Genomic DNA, 22,583 nt, shown 5'->3' with positions numbered 1-22,583 from the left:
AAAAATGCTATTTTGGGTCCCCTGTTTGGCCTTTAATTCCTAAACTATTGGGACCATAACCTTCAAAATCAATCTTAACCTTCCTTTAGCGGTATTGAACCTTCTGGTAAAAAATTATAGAGATCCATTCACTTAAACAAAGTTATTTTCTGGAAACAAAATGCGTCTTCGGGCGACAATGCAGACATCGACGCAGACGACATGATACCATTATACGACGCAAAAAAATTTTGCGGTGGTATAAAAACATAAACATATCACTCCCAAATATGCATAGACTACATAAATGCAGACAAACCAATTGAAATTGATGTGTTATCCCTTTATTCTTTTAAAAGTTAATTGATTGGTCTTGAGATTATCACATAAAACTCCACCAAATGACTGCTTATCTTCAATCATTAACAAACATTTCCCATTCAAGAATCGTCAATTGTTTATTTCCAAAGAACTTATGGTAAGAATCCCTGGTCATCGTTTGCCTTTCTTTTTATTTTTCTTTCCTTTCCCGCTGTCTATGGCACCCTCCTCTACATGTAAAGCATGTCCACTTTCTTTTATATGTCCAAATAATTTATTTCTAGTTGGATAATTCGCACTACACACATTACACTTCCAATCCTACAATAGAAGAAATCAATTCATTTTAAAGCTATTTTAAGATACTAAGGAAGAGTATAGTTTGAATGCATTTCTAACATAAAAAAAAAAGCTGTTGACCCCATTAATTCTGCAACATATATTAAACACTACTTGATTAGGATCTCATTGATCATATTAAAAATATTATAATGGATGAAATTTTGTTGAATTCTACTTATGACAAATATGTCCTTTGGTCACCTTTCAAATCTTTCCTTAATGGTCTATCTGATAGCCTCCACTTCTAATCAATGTTTATATTCATTCAAAATCAGCTGTTTTTTGTGATATAAAAATATTTAATTTCAATACACCTTAACAATTTATCAATGAACTTATAATTTTTAACCTACCTTGACAATATTTTCATGTTTGTTCTGAGATTTAACATCAGTTTCTGTACTACATTCATTGAAGGCTACTATTCCATTTGTTTCTGGTATATCAGCTTTTAGTCTGTCTTCATTCTGATCCACATCTTTATGTTCACTGTCTGTTACACTTTCTGGTTGACATTCTTCACCAGTTTTATTCTAAAAGCACAATTACAATATTGTTATTAAAATAATACCTTAATAACAGATATATAAATTCAAATGTAATATCTTCATTCTGATGAATTTGTGAGTCTAAAGAGCCGATTGTAAAGGATTTTATTCCCTTCAAAATGGACATGTATTGCATTTGGAATATACCTTTCAAACATGTACCCTTAATTGTCTTTTAAAAGCAAACAATTACAGTTTTCAAGAACATCGTCATTTAAATTATTTGTTTCACTGTTAACAATGCATCATACCTATTCCCTGATTAAACTCACTCTTATTGTAAAAAAAACTGTTTGTGTTGGAAAGAGTTCTTATTTTTTTAAAATTTTTGGTGTTTCAACACCACTTTTAAGCACGGCATTATAGCTATCGCGTAGCGGCCAGTTTTTATTGGTGGAGATAATCAGGGTGCCTGGAGAAAACCACCAATATTCGATTGGAAAACTGACAATCCTAGTCATTTAAGATTTGAGTCGAGTGTACCCAGAGTTATCTGGCTAGTGATTACAGTAGTTACTACTTAGACCACTCTGCCACTAAGGCCCCAAAAAATTTTCTTAAAGCAGTTTATAGTTAGTTCGTGCATTTAATTTTTTGTTTTTAAAAAATAATAATGATAACGAACACATTCATGACAGTGCACTTAAAGCATTTTCTTTAAAGAAAAGAATAAAAGACAACCTTTAGTTTCTCCTGTAGTTCTTTTTCTTTTCTTCTTTCTTTTTTCGATTTGTTGCTGAAAAAAAGGCAAATCAATTATAAAATTATAAAAATAATACTTTTTGAAAAATATGTTATTAATTAAATTTACATGTACAGTGAATAACAATAAAAACCAGATGCTCAGCAGGGTGCAGCTTTATACGACCACAGAGGTTGAACCCTGAACGGTTGGGGCAAGTATGGACACAACATTCAAGCTTAATACAGCTCTAAATTTGGATTGTGATTAAATAGTTGACACAGCATAGGTTTCTGACACAGAATGAATGTGGTCTAACGAACTTAAAAATTTTTTTTTTGCCTTTGAGCAATTCACTATGCTGTTGAATATTAATCCTCTCAAAAAAGGTTTGAAGAAATTTTCTTTTATTTATGAAATCTGAAATGAGAAAAATTTAACCCCCCCCCCCATTTTTTTTTCACATCCCCCTTTCCCTTATTCCAAAACTGATCTCAATTCAAATTTCTATTGGACTTTGCAACAATAACTACTCATTTAAATACATCATAAAATATTAAAATGTATCAAAAGGTGCTTGTTATCACTGAATGGTAAAGATTGTTTTAATTTATCAGTTGGTAGTAAAAGTGAATATACATTGTATATTGTATAAAACAATGATTTAAGTTGACTCAACTACTATTCTGGACAAAGAAAGATAACTCCAATCAATTGAAAATTTCTTGCTATTGCACAATATTGTGCAATTAGATATTTCTGGCTATTGTGCAATACTGTGCAATTAAAAATATTTGCTATTGCACAATACTGTGCAATTGAAGATTTCTTGCTATTGTGTAATACTGAGCAATTGAAAATTTCTTGCTATTGCACAATACTGTGCAATTGAAGATTTCTTGCTATTGCTGAATACTGTGCAATTGAAAATTTCTTGCTATAATATTTCTTAATATAATAATTTTGGATCCCGATTTGAACCAACTTGAAAACTGGGCCCATAAACAAAAATCTAAGTACATGTTTAGATTCAGCATATCAAAAAAGCCCAATAATTCAATTTTTGTTAAAATCAAATTTAGTTTAATTTTGGACCCTTTGGACTTTAATGTAGACCAATTTGAAAACGGGACAAAAAATTAAGAATCTACATACACAGTTAGATTTGGCATATCAAAGAACCCCAATTATTCAATTTTTGATGAAATCAAACAAAGTTTAATTTTGGACCCCGATTTGGACCAACTTGAAAACTGGGCCAATAATCAAAAATCTAAGTACATTTTTCGATTCAACATATTAAAGAACCCCAAGGATTCAATTTTTGTTAAAATCAAACTAAGTTTAATTTTGGACCCTTTGGACCTTCATGTAGACCAATTTGAAAACGGGACCAAAAATTAAGAATCTACATACACAGTTAGATTTAGCATATCAAAGAACCCCAATTATTCAATTTTTGATGAAATCAAACAAAACTCAATTTTGAACCCTTTGGGCCCCTTATTCCTAAACTGTTGGGACCAAAACTCCCAAAATCAAACCCAACCTTCCTTTTATGGTCATAAACCTTGTGTTTAAATTTCATAGATTTCTATTTACTTATACTTAAGTTATGGTGCGAAAACCAAGAATAATGCTTATTTGGGCCCCTTTTTGGCCCCTAATTCCTAAACTGTTGGGACCTCAACTCCCAAAATCAATCCCAACCTTCCTTTTGTGGTCATAAACCTTGTGTTTAAATTTCACTGATTTCTATTTACTTATACTAAAGTATTTGTGCGAAAACCAAGAATAATGCTTATTTGGGCCTTTTTTTGGCCCCTAATTCCTAAACTGTTGGAACCAAAACTCCCCAAATCAATCCCAACCTTCCTTTTGTGGTCATAAATCTTGTGTCAAAATTTCATAGATTTCTATTCATTTAAACTAAAGTTATAGTGCGAAAACCAAGAAAATGCTTATTTGGGCCCTTTTTGGCCCCTAATTCCTAAAATGTTGGGACCAAAACTCCCAAAATCAATCCCAACCTTCCTTTTGTGGTCATAAACCTTGTGTCAAAATTTCATTGATTTCTATTCACTTTTACTAAAGTTAGAGTGCGAAAACTAAAAGTATTCGGACGACGACTTAAGCAGGACGACGACGACGCCAACGTGATAGCAATATACGACGAAAAATTAAAATTTTTGCAGTCGTATAAAAATTGAGATAGTTTTTCTCAAAAATACATTTTCTTCTTCCAAAGTTAATATTTGGTTATTTTTGGTTGGATTTTAATCAGCCTTATATAAAAAGAAACAGAATTTTCTTTATAACATACAAACCTTTGTTTAACTTTGTTTTCATCCTCTTCCTTATCATTCACTGTTAAAGAGGAAGTGCTTTCTACAAGGTCATCATCATCTACCTATAAAAAATAATCTAAAGTCAAACAAATTAGAATTTTCATCATTTAATTTGTATTTTGCAACACAATCTAACTTCAAACTGAAATACAATACTGTGGATTCATTTATTTTCCTGTGTAGCAATTTTTGTAGATTGAGGAAAATTTTACAGATTTTTTATATTGTCATTTTGCCATGTCTATATACAAACATTTAAAAACCTTTTAGACTTTTTCAAAGATATGTGCCAGAACATTTTCAAATAGTAATCAGCAAAATGAAAACAAGAATGTGTACATGGATTCCCCATCCGCCCTATCATTTTATGTGTTCAGTGGACAGTGAAATTTGGGGAAAATCTCTAATTTGCCAGCAAAATTAGAAATATCATATCAAAGGAAACATGTGTACTAAGTTTTAAGTTGATTGGACTTCAACTTCATCAAAAACTACCTCGACAAAAATCTTTAAACTGAAACAGGACAGACAGACAGGGACAGACCAACGGATGCACAGACTAGAAAACATTTAGTTCCAATGTTGCATCCTTGCTTTTTTCCAAACTCCAGAAATCTGATATCTACATACTTATCTAACACTTCATACTCATATATTAATTGGTAATGCTGCAGTATGCTGTGTTCAAAATATCCTTAAATAATGGACTAGCTTAAACAGGCTACTATCCAGTTTTTATGAAATTTTAACTTATATGACATTATGCAATTTGCCTGATTTTCAAAAAAAAAAAATCACAAGGTCCGTATTTTTCTGTAGTGATAGAAAATATGTATTGTTAATTTTTTTTTGATTAATGGTCATAAAAGTTAGTGATGAACTGGTTACAGGGAAAATTATATTAACTCACCATTGAAATGTTTTTCTGTTGTTGCTTCTTTTTCTTTTTTTGCTTTTTTGACAGTCTACAAAATAAAGGATATCAAAATTGAAGTAATTTAATAAACATATTTTCATAACAAAACTAAAATGAAGACAACTTGACAAATTGAACATCATTTGCTGGGTATAACACTAACACTAATGATTAAATGATGAATGCACATATATTTTCAACAACTTTTTCTGATTTTTTTTCCAGTGTCCTCTCCAGGTCATGTTTAAGTTGGGATTATCCACACAGTATTTATACATAATTTTAACAGTTTGTTATACACACTTCAATAGATAATAACCGAGTTCTAGGATAAGATAGTTAGGGAATCTGCCATATGAATTCCTTCATCACATGACTAACCTATAGGTTTAGAATCAGAAAATTGATTTTTGCATGGCCTAAAATTTAAATTAACATACTTAGAAGAAGTAATTTCTTCTTCATCAGAATCTTCATCCTCATTTAGAGTTAGAAGTTCATCTATACCATCACCACTTTCTTTCATTTCTTCTTTAAGGAATGCAACACCTTCTTTGTGTTTCTTGGATTTCTCATGATTCACATATCTGAAATGAAATGCGTTTTTATAATACATTACTGTTCAAATAATTTTATTCCTTAAATATCACAAAAACAATTTTTCTATTTCTTTCCGTCAGGAAAAGACTGAAGGTGTACTTTTTTTAATTTTTTATTTCAAGACATTTAGATTTTTTTTTTTTAAATTAAACAACCCCTTAAACAAATTTATATATTCTATCATAACATGTGCGTTCTGATTTAAAGAAAAAGAAGTTGTGCTTGCAAATACTTTCCAACAAATTAGAAACTGTTTTAGATAAGATAAACTTTATATAACTGTACTGAATCATTGGAGTACACACAAAATTAAAGACAGGCCAAAACAAGGGTAACATGTAATGCCCCCTCCACTATTACAGGGGCATAAAGCACTAAGACTAAAATTTAAATCCTCAAAGTGTGTGATTTTATTTTCAGTTACAATCAAAGACAGTATGGTATCTGACAGCATCTGCCAGGTGTTTTTTGTAAGTGGTAAATAAAGCAAGCTTACGATTTTTCACTTTTAAATGACTTGTTACATGCCACACAGAATAGATCATCATAATATTCCTCTTCCTCCTCCTCTTCATCACAACTATTGTCATCTAAAAATAACATAAACAGATAACAAATAACAGAATAGATCACCATAATAATCCTCTTCATCTGAAAATAACATAAACAGATAACAGAATAGATCATCATAATATTCTTCTTCCTCCACCTCTTTATCACAGCTATCAGCATCTAAAAATAACATAATAACATAACAAATAACAGAATAGATCACCATAATACTCCTCTTCCTAACAGCTATCTATATCGAAAATACCATTACAACATAAAAAGATAACCAGGGGTGTGGAAATGCTATGCCCGACTCGCCCGACCCGTACATTTGAACAACCGGACAAGGAATTACTTTTGTCTTGGTTGCCCGTGGACAAGTAAAAAAATATACAACATGAACAAGACAAAGTTCAAATCCAACAAAAACATAAAATTAATTTCAAAACGTATAAAGATGTTTAATTTATGTAAAAGAAACCAATCTTCAGCAAGTAAAAACATCAATGTTCATGACAATAAATATTACATGTGACTGGAAATAGATCGATTAATTTACCAAAATAAATAAAAATAAGTATGCGAACCAGAGTCACGTAACATTGCATTGGCTTTGTCCATTGACCCTGGATCGTCGATTAAGTTTTATCCATCATTTACTGGTTGTGTCATTTCTTTAAATTTTGTATCGAGATTCAGATTGACAAATACTTAATAAAAATCTGGGCAAGCAAGACAAAAAGAATCATGAGTCGAGTAGAAAACCTTAAATGCAAACGGAGGACACAAAGTATTTAAAAAAAAAAGAAACGGAAGCTAGATTCACTGTCCTCAAATTTAGTATATTATGTACCTACTGGCTACAATTTGTATTCCAAAAGGTTTACATGTCATTTCATTGGTTGGTTTCCTGTTAGGTTTCTGTCCCACTGATGTTAACCCATTTCCTACTTTCCTAATTTTTTAAATTTACACATATAAACAAATGGATTTCATTCGTTTGTGATGCACAATAGTGATTATATTAGCTAACAAGAAATACTTCAATATTTATTGGGATCATCAGGGCAAGTAAATTTTTGTCCGAACAAGTAAAATTTTTAGTTTTACTTGCCCAGGGACAAGTGCTCACAACAAATATTTCCACACCCCTGATAACAAATAACAGAAAAGATCTTCATATTACTCCTCTTCATCTAAAAATAACATAAATGGAAAACAAATAAAAGAATAGATCTTCATAACACTCATTTTCATCAAAAATCTTGTCGTCTAAAAATAACATAAAAAGATAACAAATAACAGAACAGATTGTCGTAACAATCATCTTCATCACAGCTCTTGTTATCTAAAAATAACAAAACCAGATGCTCCGCAGGGCGTAGCTTTATACGACCGCAGAGGTTGAACCCTGAACGGTTAGGGCAAGTATGGACACAACATTCAAGCTGGATACAGCTCTAAATTTGGATTGTGATTAAATAGTTGACACAGCATAGGTTTCTGACACAGAATGAATGTGTTCTAATGAACTTAAAATTTTTGTTTCTCTTAGAGCAATTCACTATGCTGTTGAATATTAATCCTCTCAAAAAAATGTTTGAAGAAATTTTCTTTTTTATTTATGAAATTTCAAATGAGAAAAATTGAACCCAATTTTTTTAATCACATCCCCCTTTCCCTTATTCCAAAACTAATCTCAATTAAAATTTCTAATGGAGTTTGCAACAATAACTACTCATTTAAATACATCATAAAATATTAAGATGTAAAAAAACTGCTTGTTATCACTGAATGGTAAAGATTATTTTAATTTATCAGTTGGTAGTAAAAAGTGAATATACATTGTATATTGTATATAACAAAGATTTAAGTTGATTCTGGACAAAGAAAGATAACTCCAATTAAAAAAAAATCTTGCTATTGCACAATATTTTGCAATTAGATATTTCTTGCTTACTATTCTGGACAAAGAAAGATAACTCTAATTAAAAAAAAATTTGATATTTCACAATATTGTGCAATTAGATATTTCTTGCCATTGCGCAATACTGTGCAATTGAAAAGACTTGCTATTACACAATACTTAATATAATAATTTTAGATCCTGATTTGGACCAACTTGAAAACTGGGCCCATAATAAAAAATCTAAGTACATTTTTGGATTCAGCATATCAAAGAACTTCAAGATTTCAATTTTTGTTAAAATCAGACTAAGTTTAATTTTGGACCCTTTGGACTTTAGTGTAGACCAATTTGAAAACAGGACCAAAAATGAAGAATCTACATACACAGTTAGATTTGGAATATCAAAGAACCCCATTTATTCAATTTTTGATGAAATCAAACAAAGTTTAATTTTGGACCCCGATTTGGACCAACTTGAAAACTGGGCCAATAATCAAGAATCTAAGTACATTTTTAGATTCAGCATATCAAAGAACCTAACTGATTCATTTTTTGTCAAAATCAAACTAAGTTTAATTTTGGACCCTTTGGACCTTAATGTAGACCAATTTGAAAACGGGACCAAAAGTTAAGAATCTACATACACAGTCATGACAGTTAGATTCAGCATATCAAAGAACCCCAATTATTCAATTTTGATGAAATCAAACAAAAGTTTAATTTTGGACCCTTTGGGCCCCTTATTATGTTGGGACCAAAACTCCCAAAATCAAACCCAACCTTTCTTTTATGGTCATAAACCTTGTGTTTAAATTTCATAGATTTCTATTTACTTATACTAACGTTATGGTGCGAAAACCAAGAAAAATGCTTATTTGGGTCCCTTTTTGGCCCCTAATTCCTAAACTGTTGGGACCTAAACTCCCAAAATCAATACCAACCTTCCTTTTGTAGTCATTAACATTGTGTTTAAATTTCATTGATTTCTATTTACTTAAACTAATGTTATTGTGCGAAAACCAAGAATAATGCTTATTTGGGCCCTTTTTTGGCCCCTAATTCCTAAACTGTTGAGACCAAAACTCCCAAAATCAATCCCAACCGTTCTTTTGTGGTCATAAACCTTGTGTCAAAATTTCATAGATTTCTATTAACTTAAACTAAAGTTATAGTGCGAAAACCAAGAAAATGCTTATTTGGGCCCTTTTTGGCCCCTAATTCCTAAAATATTGGGACCAAAACTCCCAAAATCAATACCAACCTTCCTTTTGTGGTCATAAACCTTGTGTTAAAATTTCATAGATTTCCATTCACTTTTACTAAAGTTAGAGTGCGAAAACTAAAAGTATTCGGACGCCGGACGACGACGACGACGCAGACGCCAACGTGATAGCAATATACGACGAAAATTTTTTCAAAATTTGCGGTCGTATAAAAAGATAACAAATAACAGAACAGATTGTCGTAACAATCATCTTCATCACAGCTTTTGTCATCTAAAAATAACATAAAAAGATAACAAATAACAGAGTAGATCATCATCAAAGATTACAAATAACAGAATAATTATGTTTCAAAATAACTAGCTTTTTAAAAGACTATTACACATTGGTAGTAAATAAATAAACAAAAAAAACCCCAGAAAAATATGTAGGGTCTGTGAGCTTGTTTTAGAGATATAAGCCATCGGAAATTTGGCATAAAATATTTCTCTCTATATTTTTTCTACACTTATTATTAGCGCCTTTTTTCGTGGAAAAAAGGATGAAAATGTACGGATTTTATAAGAATTTTGCAGATGACATTTTAAATAATACGTGATTTAATTATGGAAAGAAAAGTAGGGTTTATTGGGCAAAAATATTTGAATGGCAAAATATGGATAAAACCAACGGATTCTGAATATTTGACAAAACAAGAGAAGCAAACATCCTTGACATAGAATAAATTGTCTAAATGTCAATATGTAACAGAAAGAAGCAAACACATATTGTGGTGTTTGTTTCAAAGGAAAAAAATAACAATTATAATTTCTTTTTAAAGTTTACCTTCATTGTTCTGTTCTTCCCCAAAATGTTCTGCTAAATTGGATTCTAGTTGAGCTAATTCTGCCTCATGTGCAGCAGAAAATGAATTCTCCTTGTAATCTTCAAAGTGTCTGTATTTAAAAAGTAAAAATAAGAACAAAATCTTCTTAAAACAAAAAGCTATTAACATGTTCACCAGGATGGCATTGCAAAAAAAAAGCTCATAGAGATTAATTATCTAAGATAAAGTCTCATTATCAAACAGTTTAAAATAAGCATAAATACCTATATATAACAAATTGTTAAAAACATTCAGATAAGATTTAATTTTTTTTTTTTTTTTTTTTTTTTTTCAACTTCAGATTTTAATGTTACAACAATGGCACTAAGGTTCTTCCATGTATGGTTAATTACCAATAAAACCAGGGGATTTCATTGGCAAACTTTTTATAATTCTACATAGTATTACCTGTTAGTTACAATTTACAGAGTAATAGCTGTCTACAACATGTATACATTACTTTACTTTACAATGAAAAAGAAAACGGAACTTTGACCATCTTTTGTTTAGCTTTAAGTTTCGGATTAAGCGAAAGTGAAAGAGTATGGTCTATCGGATCAAGAGGGAAGTATAATTGAATTATGATTGATTTTTAGATAGTATCTTATCATTCAAATACACTAAACATTGAATAATATACTATATCTAATATTTTCAAACAAAAAATTAAAGAGCAATTTTGTTTAGAAATTTTTCTTCTTTTTATTTCAATGAAATTTTTGTGATTCTCTAAAATCTAGGTCAATCAAATATAAACAAGACAGACAGAGAATAAAATTTCTAAAATTTTTCTTAGAAATTTTCTTAAAAAGGAATTTTCCGGATGATATAAAATTTGTGTATCAATTTCGTTTTTTCAGGACTGACATTATATTCATATATTTGGTTCGCTTTTCTGATAAATAAAAGCATTTATAAATCACAAAGCAAACAATTGTTATAATATGATGCAAACAATTGTTATAATATGATTAAGTACATAATATTCAACATCTTCAATTTTGTACCCTATTACAAGATTTTTCAGACAAAAAACATATTGACCAATATTAAGATACATAAATATTTTGTGGAGTAATGTCCAATAATTTTTTACCCATGTGCAAGATAAGATTTAATTTCTTTTCTACCTTTTATCAAGAAAACAAATTAAACATGATGTGTATATTTAAATAAAGATATTTTCAACAAAAATTTATAACATGCATCATAATAAGCAGAAAATTTAAAATGGTAATTTGAAGGAATAAAAATGAAAGCTAAACATACTTTAATCTTTCTTTTAAGTGTTTTTCTCTGTTTTCTTTGGCCTTTCTGGAAATTTCTTCAGCCCTCTCTTCTAAAAGTTTCTGTAAATATAAAAACATTCAACAAATTAAACACTGAAAGATCTATAAAAATAAATATGTCATCCCTTTATTTATGCATGTCACTTCTATCCAGCCCACATAGAATGATACTCTGTATTGAAAACAACCCCGCTTCTGTAAATTTCAAATCAGTGAAGATTCCTGTGTAGTGGTTAAAGGGGAATTAGCTGTTAAATTCATGATCACTGATAAACTTGAATTCTGAGTGATATTTGTTTATAACATACCAAAACTGTATAGAAGTTTAAAAGTTCAAAAAGAAACTATTTATATGCATGAAAAGGTAATCAAGATCTGCATTTTGTGTATTTTTTAGACTTAATGCTATCTAATGAACATTATTCAATTTTCAGTCTTTATTCTAGCTAATGCCCCTCAAAACTATTAACATTTAGTTTTGACTTTATTCTCATTACCCTTCAGGCCGAAATCAAAAGTTCAATGTAGGATAAGATAAAAAACTTAATGCATATAGTTTTTTCACTGACCCCACTATCCCCCTCCTAACTTAGTTTGGGGAAAATTGATTGACCAATAAGGACATATATAAAATCGATGTCAATTATACAAAACTTGCAGCAATTTTGACCCCCACTCCAAACTATTTGAATTTAGTTTTTTTTTTCTGCTTCATTGATTTTTTGATGTCATCCCTTAGCAAGAACCATTCACCTAATTGAAAAGATGATGAAGCTTTAAAAAGACACATCTTGTTCTCAATTAGAATATGCCTGTCCTTTACAATAATATGTTCCACAAAGAAGGATTTTTTGTATTTTGACTCAAACTCTAACCCAAGAACTCATTTTGAAAAAAAAATACTGTTTCTACTAGATAAAAGAAACCAAATATCATACTTATTTCAAATATTTCATTTCCATAGGAGTAAAAAAAAATCATAACCAAATATGCTTCTTTATACACAATATAATATGTTTTCACAGTATTCAGTATTACCTTGTAAGCCTTAACTCTAGGATCTCTTTTTCTTACATATTTAACAAGTTCCTGCAAAAAAAAATCATTAATACTGTTATTTTCTTACTTCAAATGCCAATAACAACAAGTGAAACTGCGAGCTACTGCTCACTGATGATACCCCCGCCGCAAGTGGATAATATTAATAGTGTAAAAATATGCAAGTGTTCGGTAAACAGGAAGTTGTCGAGTGATGAATCTGAAAACGCATCACACGGTATAGCTGACTTATATAAATCCTGAAACCAAATTTCAGAAATCCTTGTATTGTAGTTCCTGAGAAAAATGTGACGAAAATTTTCAACTTGGCTATCATGTGTAAAATCAGACAAGTGTTCGGTAAACAGGAAGTTGTCGAGTGATGAATCTGAAAACGCATCACACGGTATAGCTGACTTATATAAATCCTGAAACCAAATTTCAGAAATCCTTGTATTGTAGTTCCTGAGAAAAATGTGACGAAAATTTTCAACTTGGCTATCATGTGTAAAATCAGACAAGTGTTCGGTAAACAGGAAGTTGTCAAGTGATGAATCTGAAAACGCATCACACGGTATGGCTGACATATATAAATGTTGATACCAAATTACAGAAAGGGTGGATGTGTAGTTCCTGAGAAAAATGTGACGAAAGTTTCATGGGACGGACTGACTGACGGACTGACGGACTGACGGACTGATGGACGGACTGATGGACGGACTGACGGACGGACAGACAGAGGTAAAACAGTATACCCCCCCTTTTTTAAAGCGGGGGTATAAATAGCAAATAGTTGATAGGTAAAGATTGCTTGCCTTACTCCTGGATACATTTCCATTGAAAATTTATAATTTTACATGGTTTTAACATATTTTCACAAAATATTCTTATCTGATTTGCTGTTATATTCTTATTTATAATATGAATATACATGTAAGGATAAAATTTACATTAAACATTGAGCTAATAATATTACACTAGCTTATATGTTCATTCTGCCAGATTTAATTTGGTAAAGCCTACTGTCTTCTATCTTAAAAAAAAAAAAAAATTCTAAAATAGCTCCATGTTCAAGTTTTTCATTTGATACTTACTCTCACTTCCTCATTCCTATTTTTCTTAGCAGCGTCTCTCAGCTTTTTATTCTCTGCCTCCATTAATCGCCTACATCTCCTGTCTGGAGCCTCTCTAGTATCATACTTCTCTACCCAGACATAAGATTTAGCTGTACAGTAACTTTCCCAAAACCCATAAAATGGGGCCACAATCTATGAAAGAACATTGAAATATATAAAAATCAATATGGCATTCATTTTATTGCGAACCCTATCATAGTTTTCCATAGATTCACCTGCAAGTTACCTGTCCATTTAAACTTTTGGCAGTTCTATTGTCCCATCTAACAAATACAACAGGTAATGTTTTCTGTATAGTTTATTTGATGGACCTTTAAATTTCTTCCAAGAGAAATCTATCACTCATTGATTAATTTACCTGAGTAAAAAAAAATCTTCCAAATAAATGAAAATACACTTGTAATTGTTCAATATACCTTGGTTGTTGTTTTTTATTCTTCATTCAAAACTGAGGTTTTGTTATGTTTTCATGAAATCAATATAATAGATGCCCAAGGTGTATGAATGCGTGTTTTTTGTTTATTTTTCCAATTCTGTAAACCAACTTATTTTCACAAATAGTTATTCATCTCAACTTATTCCTTATATGTTGATTTCTCAGCTATGTATCTGAATAGATTAATAATTTCCTTGCTGTTTTTATGTAAGGGAAGACCAAAAAGTAACATTTGTACAATGATTTATTTGTACTCTTATTTTATAAAATCACTGTTATTTTACTTTTGACCATACAAGAACTGCAATATGTGATGCAGTTATAGATGGAATAACGCTTGAAAAATCTGAGAACATTTTTAAACACTGTGGATATATTCATTAAAATTATCTCCCCTGGTTATTGTTGAGTCTGACTGATCATGTATTATGTAGTTCTTTTGATTCATACAAAGTGCAAATTTTGCATTGGATACATTATTTACACATTACCTCAATTTAGATAAAAAAATATTTTAAGAATTCCATGAATAATTTGATTAAAAAAACGCTTAATTTTGCATCTTGAATAATTTTGAAATCTTGAAAATGACTTTGAAATTTATTTTGCAAACTAACTTACCTAAATAATAGCAATGTACACTTGGCTGAGATTCATTTTACTATCATAAATACTGAAGTATGAACAAACTAATCCCCCCTTAGACAAGCTTACCCTCCTATAGGTTATAAGGTTAATTATACAAAAGTTTGATCAGAAATCAACTTTTAATTTTTGAATCAGTGTTTATATTGAAACTATAAAAATTGTATTATTGATATTGAATAAATACAATGCCACATGCAGTTTTGCAGGAGTTCTTATTTATTATTTGTACATGTATTTTTATCATTGACAGTTCAATTTTTTGTTCAGGTAAATTAATCAATGAGTGATAGATTTCTCTTGGAAGAAATTTAAAGGTCCATCAAATAAACTATACAGAAAACATTACCTGTTGTATTTGTTAGATGGGACAATAGAACTGCCAAAAGTTTAAATGGACAGGTAACTTGCAGGTGAATCTATGGAAAACTATGATAGGGTTCGCTATAATTAACTTTCATAATTGGCTCTTCATTGTACCTTTCACTAACATAGTTACATTTCTGTTCACATTGACAATACATTTAACTGACACATTTACAACTCTGTGGACCTCCAAGGAACAATAATCTGATATAGTTGCTTCCTCTTCAATGGATACATCAGAACTCTGACAACCTTTTTGGTTATTATCCAAAAATAGCTATCACGTCACACACATTTCCTGAACTAACTCTTTATCAGTGCTTTGTAGGTGTCAACATACCGTAGAATGGTTTGTTTTCACGTCAGGTTTTGTAGGCAGTTTTGGCAATAGATTGAGTAGTTTCATATTCCCTGTGTTCATTATTCAGTGGCGTAGCTATGTCTTTTTTACGTGTACGCCCGAACCTTGGTGGTTCCAAGCAGGTCTATTTCATGGCATTCACCCCAGGGATTTCAACGATTATTGAGAAAGAAATATCATTCCTATCATTAAAAACGTTGTTAAGGTGCAATATGAGGGTTTGTTAAGGGTTTTGCAAAGCTGAATCAGGCAGTTATCAGTTCTTGTGTTAATTTACGTTTTTTGATTGAGTTTAGCCTTCCAATTGATATTTTATCGTGTGTTTTTCTATATGCTGTGATGTTATACTATTGTCTCAGTAAAAGGGAGAAGGTTTGGTACCATTAAAACATTTAATCCTGCTGCAAATGTTCGCACCTTTCCTAAGTCAGGGATCTGATGTACAGTAGTTGTCGTTTGTTTATGTAATTCATACGTGTTTCTGGTTTTTCGTTTTTTATATAGATTAGACCGTTGGTTTTCCCGTTTGAATGGTTTTACACTTGAAATTTTGGGGCCCTTTATAGCTTGTTGTTCGGTATGAGCCAAGGCTCTGTGTTGAAGGCCGTACCTTGACCTATAATGGTTTACTTTTATAAATTGTTATTTGGATGGAGAGTTGTCTCATTAGCACTCATACCTCATACCACATTTTCCTATACCTATTTACAGCATTTAAAAAAAATCAAAACATTTTCTTTCCATAATCTTTCTTGAGCTGTAATGTTTACTTTTGCCAAAGTTTCATGACAATCAACATTATCAATAAAGGTTTAAAAAAATTTCATGTAACAAAAAACAGACTTTGTTAATTCTAATGCAATTATTTTGTATCAATGATTCTGATTGGATGACAGTTAGCGTAAAATTCTCTATCTCCTTGTCTGTAACTAAGGAAGCCGACATTTTGAATTGCTGAATGTATTGACATTGTAATTTCTACAATAATAAGCAAAAAAACTCAATTATTGCACCTAAAAATTTTCTTTTTATCAAACTTTATTACATTCTGAAGCGACACAGAAGCCAGAAAACGCCCGGTGTTTATGTTTGACGTCGAAAGCATACCTATGACGTCACCTAGTGTAGGGACCAAAGAAGATAACATCTTTTCGCAGAATTTTCTTTAATGAAGATTTTACACTGAAATATTGATTGAAATTTAATTATGAACTTGTTTTGCATTAGAATAGAGATAACTGTATTGTATTTGAATCTTTTGTGGACGTCCATCGGTAGTTTTACTGTCGCAAATACCGGTTTACCTGTCTCCGCTCTGCGTCGCCAGGTAAACTAAATTTGCGACAGTAAAACTACCGATGGACGTCCTTAAAGCTTCAAATACAATATAATACAAATGTACTGATTTTTTTAGCTTCAGATATTAATCATAAAAAGCTTCTGCCCAAACTTTGATAAAATTCGATGAAGTTTGGACAAAGCAATTGATGCGTTACAAACTAACCCCTCTCTGTATCCACTAGTTAATTGCAAAACGAAATTCATTTTATCTGTAAAATTCGGGAAAAGTAAACATAATTTTATCATTATGCTCTGGATACTCTTTTGATCAAAAAACAGTTTCTGTCCAACTACATGTATCGTATAATTTCACGAACATTTGACAAAGTTATTGATACTAGTATTTGAATTTTTTAACCGCATACTGAACCTTATTATTTACGTCGCCAACAAAATTAAGGATCTCTGTCTTGCTTTTGCAACTCAAATGTCACAGACTCGAAGAAAAAAAATGCAAGACACATATTGAGTCTTAGCAGATAATGAATAATAAATTTCTTGAATGTAAAGGAAAGTGAGTAAAATTTGCAGTAGATTCAGACTTTGACGGAAAATGTACAAATATAACTTGATACCATTTGGTTACATGTAATAAAAGGTACATTTCGTCACTTTTATTCGCTATCACAAGTCACTGAAAGAAGAATTGCCAGGCTAATGTGCTTTTAACCAGTTCTTTTTATTTTATCAAAATTCAAGTGTACGCCCGGGGGTTTGGATGTAAACGTAGCTACGCGCCTGTTATTTGCATTTTACTTCCTATTATAATGCATTCAAAAGAATAATGAACCATGCATGAAGAATAAATTCTGCAGAAAATATCTACTTTGAAAATATAAAGTGATTAATATCTTTCACAAGAGCTTTGCATGGTAGTATAACTTAACATTATAAAAACTTCTCTAAGAGTTTTGTGGGATTCCAAGGTACAATAACCTAACATAATTAATACCTCTTCATATACACTCTTTGAATCTCCGAACTCTGGATGTTCTTCATACTCCTCATCATCATCCATAAATGTTTTATCTTCTTCTGCTATAACTCTAAAAACTTCAGTATACACAGCATAGAAACCCTTTAAAAAAGTCATATATCAATGTCCTTAACTCTAAAAAGGTTTCTCAATATCATATATAAATATATATTTATAATCTCTACAAATGAATAATCAAATCTTAATGCTCAAATACTAAATCTATCTCTATAGAAAGCATAGAAAAACTTAACTAATTGTTGAATTTACATTTTTAGGAACTTGTATGAAATTTGAGGAGTACAAGGGACACAAACTAGCATCACTGTGTTCATGGGATTGATAAATTCCATTGAACTAAATTTAACACAAGTAATTCTGAGGAAATTAATGTCGCTGCTAAACCTTTGCTTTGAATACATGAAAATAATTCTTGAGAGCATTATGTCACTCCTAGTTTTTGAAGATTTTATTGTTCTTGAGTTATTAAAAGGCTTATTTCTCAAAAAGTAGGTGACTCACTGCCCAAGTTTGAACTCTACCTCAAGTTTCAGTTTTTAGCATTGTGTATGAGTTTCATAAAATTGTATAGGACAAACTAAAGTAAGAGTGTAAAGACAAAATTGGATGGATGGAAGGACAGTCAAGGGTAACACTTAATGCCCCCTTTGCCTTGCTTCCAGGCCATATAAAGGTTCAGCAAAAAGACAGACTGGCATATTTCTAAAACAAAGAATAAAAAAACATATTTAGCATTATGTAATTCATGATCACAGTAATAATAAACTTCCAAAAATGTGAAGTAATATGGATATTGAACTACCATACCTTTTCATCATCATTATATCCAGAGAAACAATTAGCATTGAAATACTGAAATACATCTAGACTTTCATCTTCATATTTATCTCCATGTCCTAAACCTACAAAAAATGGAAACAAATTGAGCTGTTACTGTTGGTTTTTGTTTAAATTTTAGTCTTTTTTTCTGTAATAAAACATATCGTTATAAAATATCAGGAAAAGTTTAGTCTAATGGTCAATGATTTATTCAGTTAAGGTTTAAACATTTTAATTTCTCTAAATAGGTACTACTGAATATTTTGCTTTAAAAGTTGCTATTGCGCTTTCACAATTTTTTTCTGTCACCCAATAATGAAGATAATGTTGAATGTTTATGAAAGCTGGATATATACTGTAGAAACACTCATTTTCTTGGGGTTAAAATTTCGTAAATAAGATTTCATGAGGATTTAATTTCGTGGATTCCAATAAATGGAAAATATTATATAAATGTTAAATTTTCGTGGGGTTTTTGATTTTATGGATATATTCTTTCCACGAAATAAACGAAATTTAATCCTCCCCGAAAATTTCTGCTTCTACAGTACATGTATTAACAAAAAATATTTATTTTTAAGTTAACTGTGGAAAAAAAAAAATCATATTAAGCATTGCTTCTCCATTGTTGTCAATAAGTCTTTTCAGAAAAAGTGTTTACTTTGCCACTGTAAACATGCATGTTGTTTATTATGTAATAATAATTTTCTTTGCGGTCATATAAAAAATATAAGACATCAAAATCAGTGAAATGTGAATATCAACCAAATGCACAGAACAAAAGCAGTGCTCTCCAATATCACTTTTTACTTTGTTTTCTATACTGTCATTTTACGTGATTTCTTATTCTCGGAAAGAACTACTGTATCATTTTTTTTTATTAATGTAAAGCAATAACCATATTTTTTTGTATTTGTATCAACACTTACCTCCTCGAAGAATAGCCTCTCTATGTTTATCATACCATGCCCTTTCTTGTGGATCAACCAATACATCATAAGCTTGTTGTACAATTCTGAACTGGGCAGTACACTCTTCTATATTGTCAGGATTTTTATCTGTAAAAGTTGTTTCAAATATCTATAGTTTATGATTACAGACCATGATTACAGTATGTACCATCTTTTGTCTTTTTTTCATATCTGTCATTTTTCACTTGCAGAAGATATCAATAATTTCTTTATTCAAATGGTTTAACAATTTTTGGCTGCAGGACTGCCTAGGCAAAGATATAGTCCCTTTTGTATCTATAACTGATGGCTGTATATGTATCTGTATACTGTGGATTCATTTATATTCGTTGGATACCAATTTTCATGGATTTTGTGGGTACAGGTTAACAAAGAATTGTGTATTTTCTTTTTGATTGTATGCAGAGATTGGCAAAATCACGAAATCAAATATCAATGAAAATGCAATTATTCATCAATCCACGACAATTGATATCCAAGAAAATAAATGAATCCACAGTAATACTTGAAATGAACTCAAAAATTGCTGAGTAAAACTTTCCAGGAAATGTGTGTGCACCACTGACTAAACAAGTTGTACATAATAACTACTTTAAACTTTCCATAGTTTTACAGTTCACTGCAGTACTTGAAATAAATTCCAATTTATAATAGTTCATTCAATGGGGCTGGCTACCAGGTAGTTACTATAATGTATAGTAGTACCAGAAGCTGTTTCATCCAAGGTCCTTCATCATGGAGGTGACGCTACTTGTACGCCTATTGACTTTACAAACGAACCGAGCTGCTCTTCATTGTATGCTCTCTATAAGATTACGGTCTTTCTGTAGATATTGGTCCCATACAGTGCCCGAGTTTAATTATCCAAGACTGATCGAATAAGAGAGATGTACAAAAAAATGTAGGTGGTTTCCTTAAAATGTTTGTCGCAGTGTTTAAGGTTCCTTCTAATAAATCCCAGTGTAGAATTGGCTTTGCTGTAAAAAATTTTAATAAGGCAGCAACCATTTGATTTTTTGGGGGGGGCTATGGATTTTTTTTCGGGACAAACTTTTTTTTTCGCCTTTTATTTTTTTGGCGACAAGTCGAAAACATTTTTTTCTTTCAATTTTAGCATTACATGTAGTGGCAGAATCCATAACAAATCGCCCCACTGGCAAATCGCCCCACTTTTTCACAAACTCGCCCCACTTTCTAAAAAAACGCCCCACTCTTGTTTACCAACTCGCCTCACTTATGAAAAGGGTAAACTCCCATTGCAAATAGTTATAACATGCTCCCCTTATGAAAAGGGTTAAAATCCCGCTGATATACGGTCTGTCAACTGGCCCCACTCATGACAAGTAGATAAACCACTTAAAAAAAAGATGCAATCCCGTTGTATATCTTTGTCCCTGCCCACGTCAATACCTTTGAACACCAAAGTGAAGTGCTATAAAATCAAATTGCTGTTAAAAACTCTGTTTTTGCAATAAAGTTATATATAAATGTTCATCACGCATCAATAGTATGATTATGATACAATTAACAGGTTTCTTTGCAATTGTTATACAAATAACTAAGCTTACAAGTATAAAGTTATTCTCCAATAATGATACAAAAATGTATTTGCAATTATATTTTAAGAATGTTAAAAAAGTTTAATAAATCAATGCGGTTTTTTTTTTGTATTCTGTGTAGATTACAAAAATAAAAATAAGTTTTCATTTAAGTGCGGCTAGTTGGTAGACCTGAAAATTACATATATAGAAGTAGATTTTTCCTTTTTTCAAAAAGTAGAACGAGTTGACAGGGGAAAAATTAACTGGATTTAACCCTTTTCACAAGTGAGGCGATTTTTTTAAAAAGTGGGTGAGTTGGTTAACCAGGTTGGGGCGATTTTTAAAATTTTTTTAATAGTGGGGCGAGTTGTTGAAAAAGTGGGGGGATTTGGTGTGGGGTGTTTTGCCAGTGGGGCGATTTGTCCTGCTTAGTGGCAACTGAGGGTGAAACAAACAATTTTTTTTTCTCAGGGTCAAAAACAAACTTTTTTTTCCAAAAAAAACCATAGCCCCCCCCCAGAAAATCAAATGGTTGCTGCCTCAGAGATGACCATTTCAAAATATCACTATAAATGATTACACCTAAGTACCGATTTTCATGGACTGATATCTTGGTATATAGGTGTAAGCTGATAGCGGGGACTTGCTACGGTGAATTGACATGACATAGCATACCAGGGGAATATAACCTATATGCCCAATTGTCTAATGAGTCTCGGTCCTTCTGTATTTGTAGTTGGTCCTGTGGTGTGTTGATGGTTTTATACAGGAGGCAGTCGTAGGCACACAGATGTACTTATGTTTTTACACAGAGCAACAAGTCATTAATAATTAATGACTTGCCGCTCTTTGTAAGATCAGAAGTACGTCTGTTTGACTACGACTTCCTCCTGTATATTACATAGAATAAAAGTGGGGAAACGTGGACAGTATTTTACCTATATTTGAAAGTTATGATGAATTTTAAATTTCCTACAACCTTTTATGTATCATACCTGGATGCCACTTCAATGCAAGTTTCCTGTAGGCTTTCTTCAGATCTTCAGGTGATGCATCACGTTCAACACAGAGAACTTCGTAATGACATTTCATCTGAGTGGTCATTTTTCTTGAAATTCTAACAAGTTTAAACCTTTAAAATGGGTTTAAAATAGAAAAAAAATATACTGATTATTCGTGTTTTATTTTCTGTCGACCTTTTGTAGTCTAAAATTTTCTTTAAAGGTCGTTCCAATAATGACAAAGTTGTGAAATGTGGAAAAAAAGAAAAGGTTTTCAATTAGGAGGAACGGAAAGTGTAATATTTATTGTAAAGATAGAGCCGATAACGGATACGGAATTAAGTTTTGAGGTTCAAA

The 22,583-nt window shown here is 31.1% G+C and overlaps 1 protein-coding gene across 1 annotated transcript; it reads right to left on the bottom strand.

The window, feature by feature from the left end:
• Positions 1–307: 307 nt before the first annotated feature.
• On the bottom strand, positions 308–22,524 carry LOC143056151 (dnaJ homolog subfamily C member 21-like). The gene is made up of 15 exons (XM_076229238.1): positions 22,221–22,524; positions 19,643–19,771; positions 18,702–18,796; positions 17,850–17,975; positions 13,707–13,880; positions 12,613–12,663; positions 11,555–11,634; positions 10,246–10,355; positions 6,233–6,326; positions 5,577–5,723; positions 5,131–5,185; positions 4,200–4,282; positions 1,872–1,926; positions 996–1,175; positions 308–621 (listed from the first exon to the last, which is right to left on the bottom strand). Exons 1-15 carry the CDS (start codon positions 22,327–22,329, stop codon positions 472–474), a joined length of 1,638 nt encoding a protein of 545 aa, XP_076085353.1. The 5' UTR covers positions 22,330–22,524; the 3' UTR covers positions 308–471.
• Between the last annotated feature and the right edge of the window lie 59 nt (positions 22,525–22,583).

The sequence above is a fragment of the Mytilus galloprovincialis genome, chromosome 1, assembly GCF_965363235.1.
Source record: "Mytilus galloprovincialis chromosome 1, xbMytGall1.hap1.1, whole genome shotgun sequence".
Lineage (NCBI taxonomy): Eukaryota > Metazoa > Mollusca > Bivalvia > Mytilida > Mytilidae > Mytilus > Mytilus galloprovincialis.
Note: the sequence above shows the minus strand (reverse complement) of the source record. Positions and strands in the feature narration are given on the sequence as shown.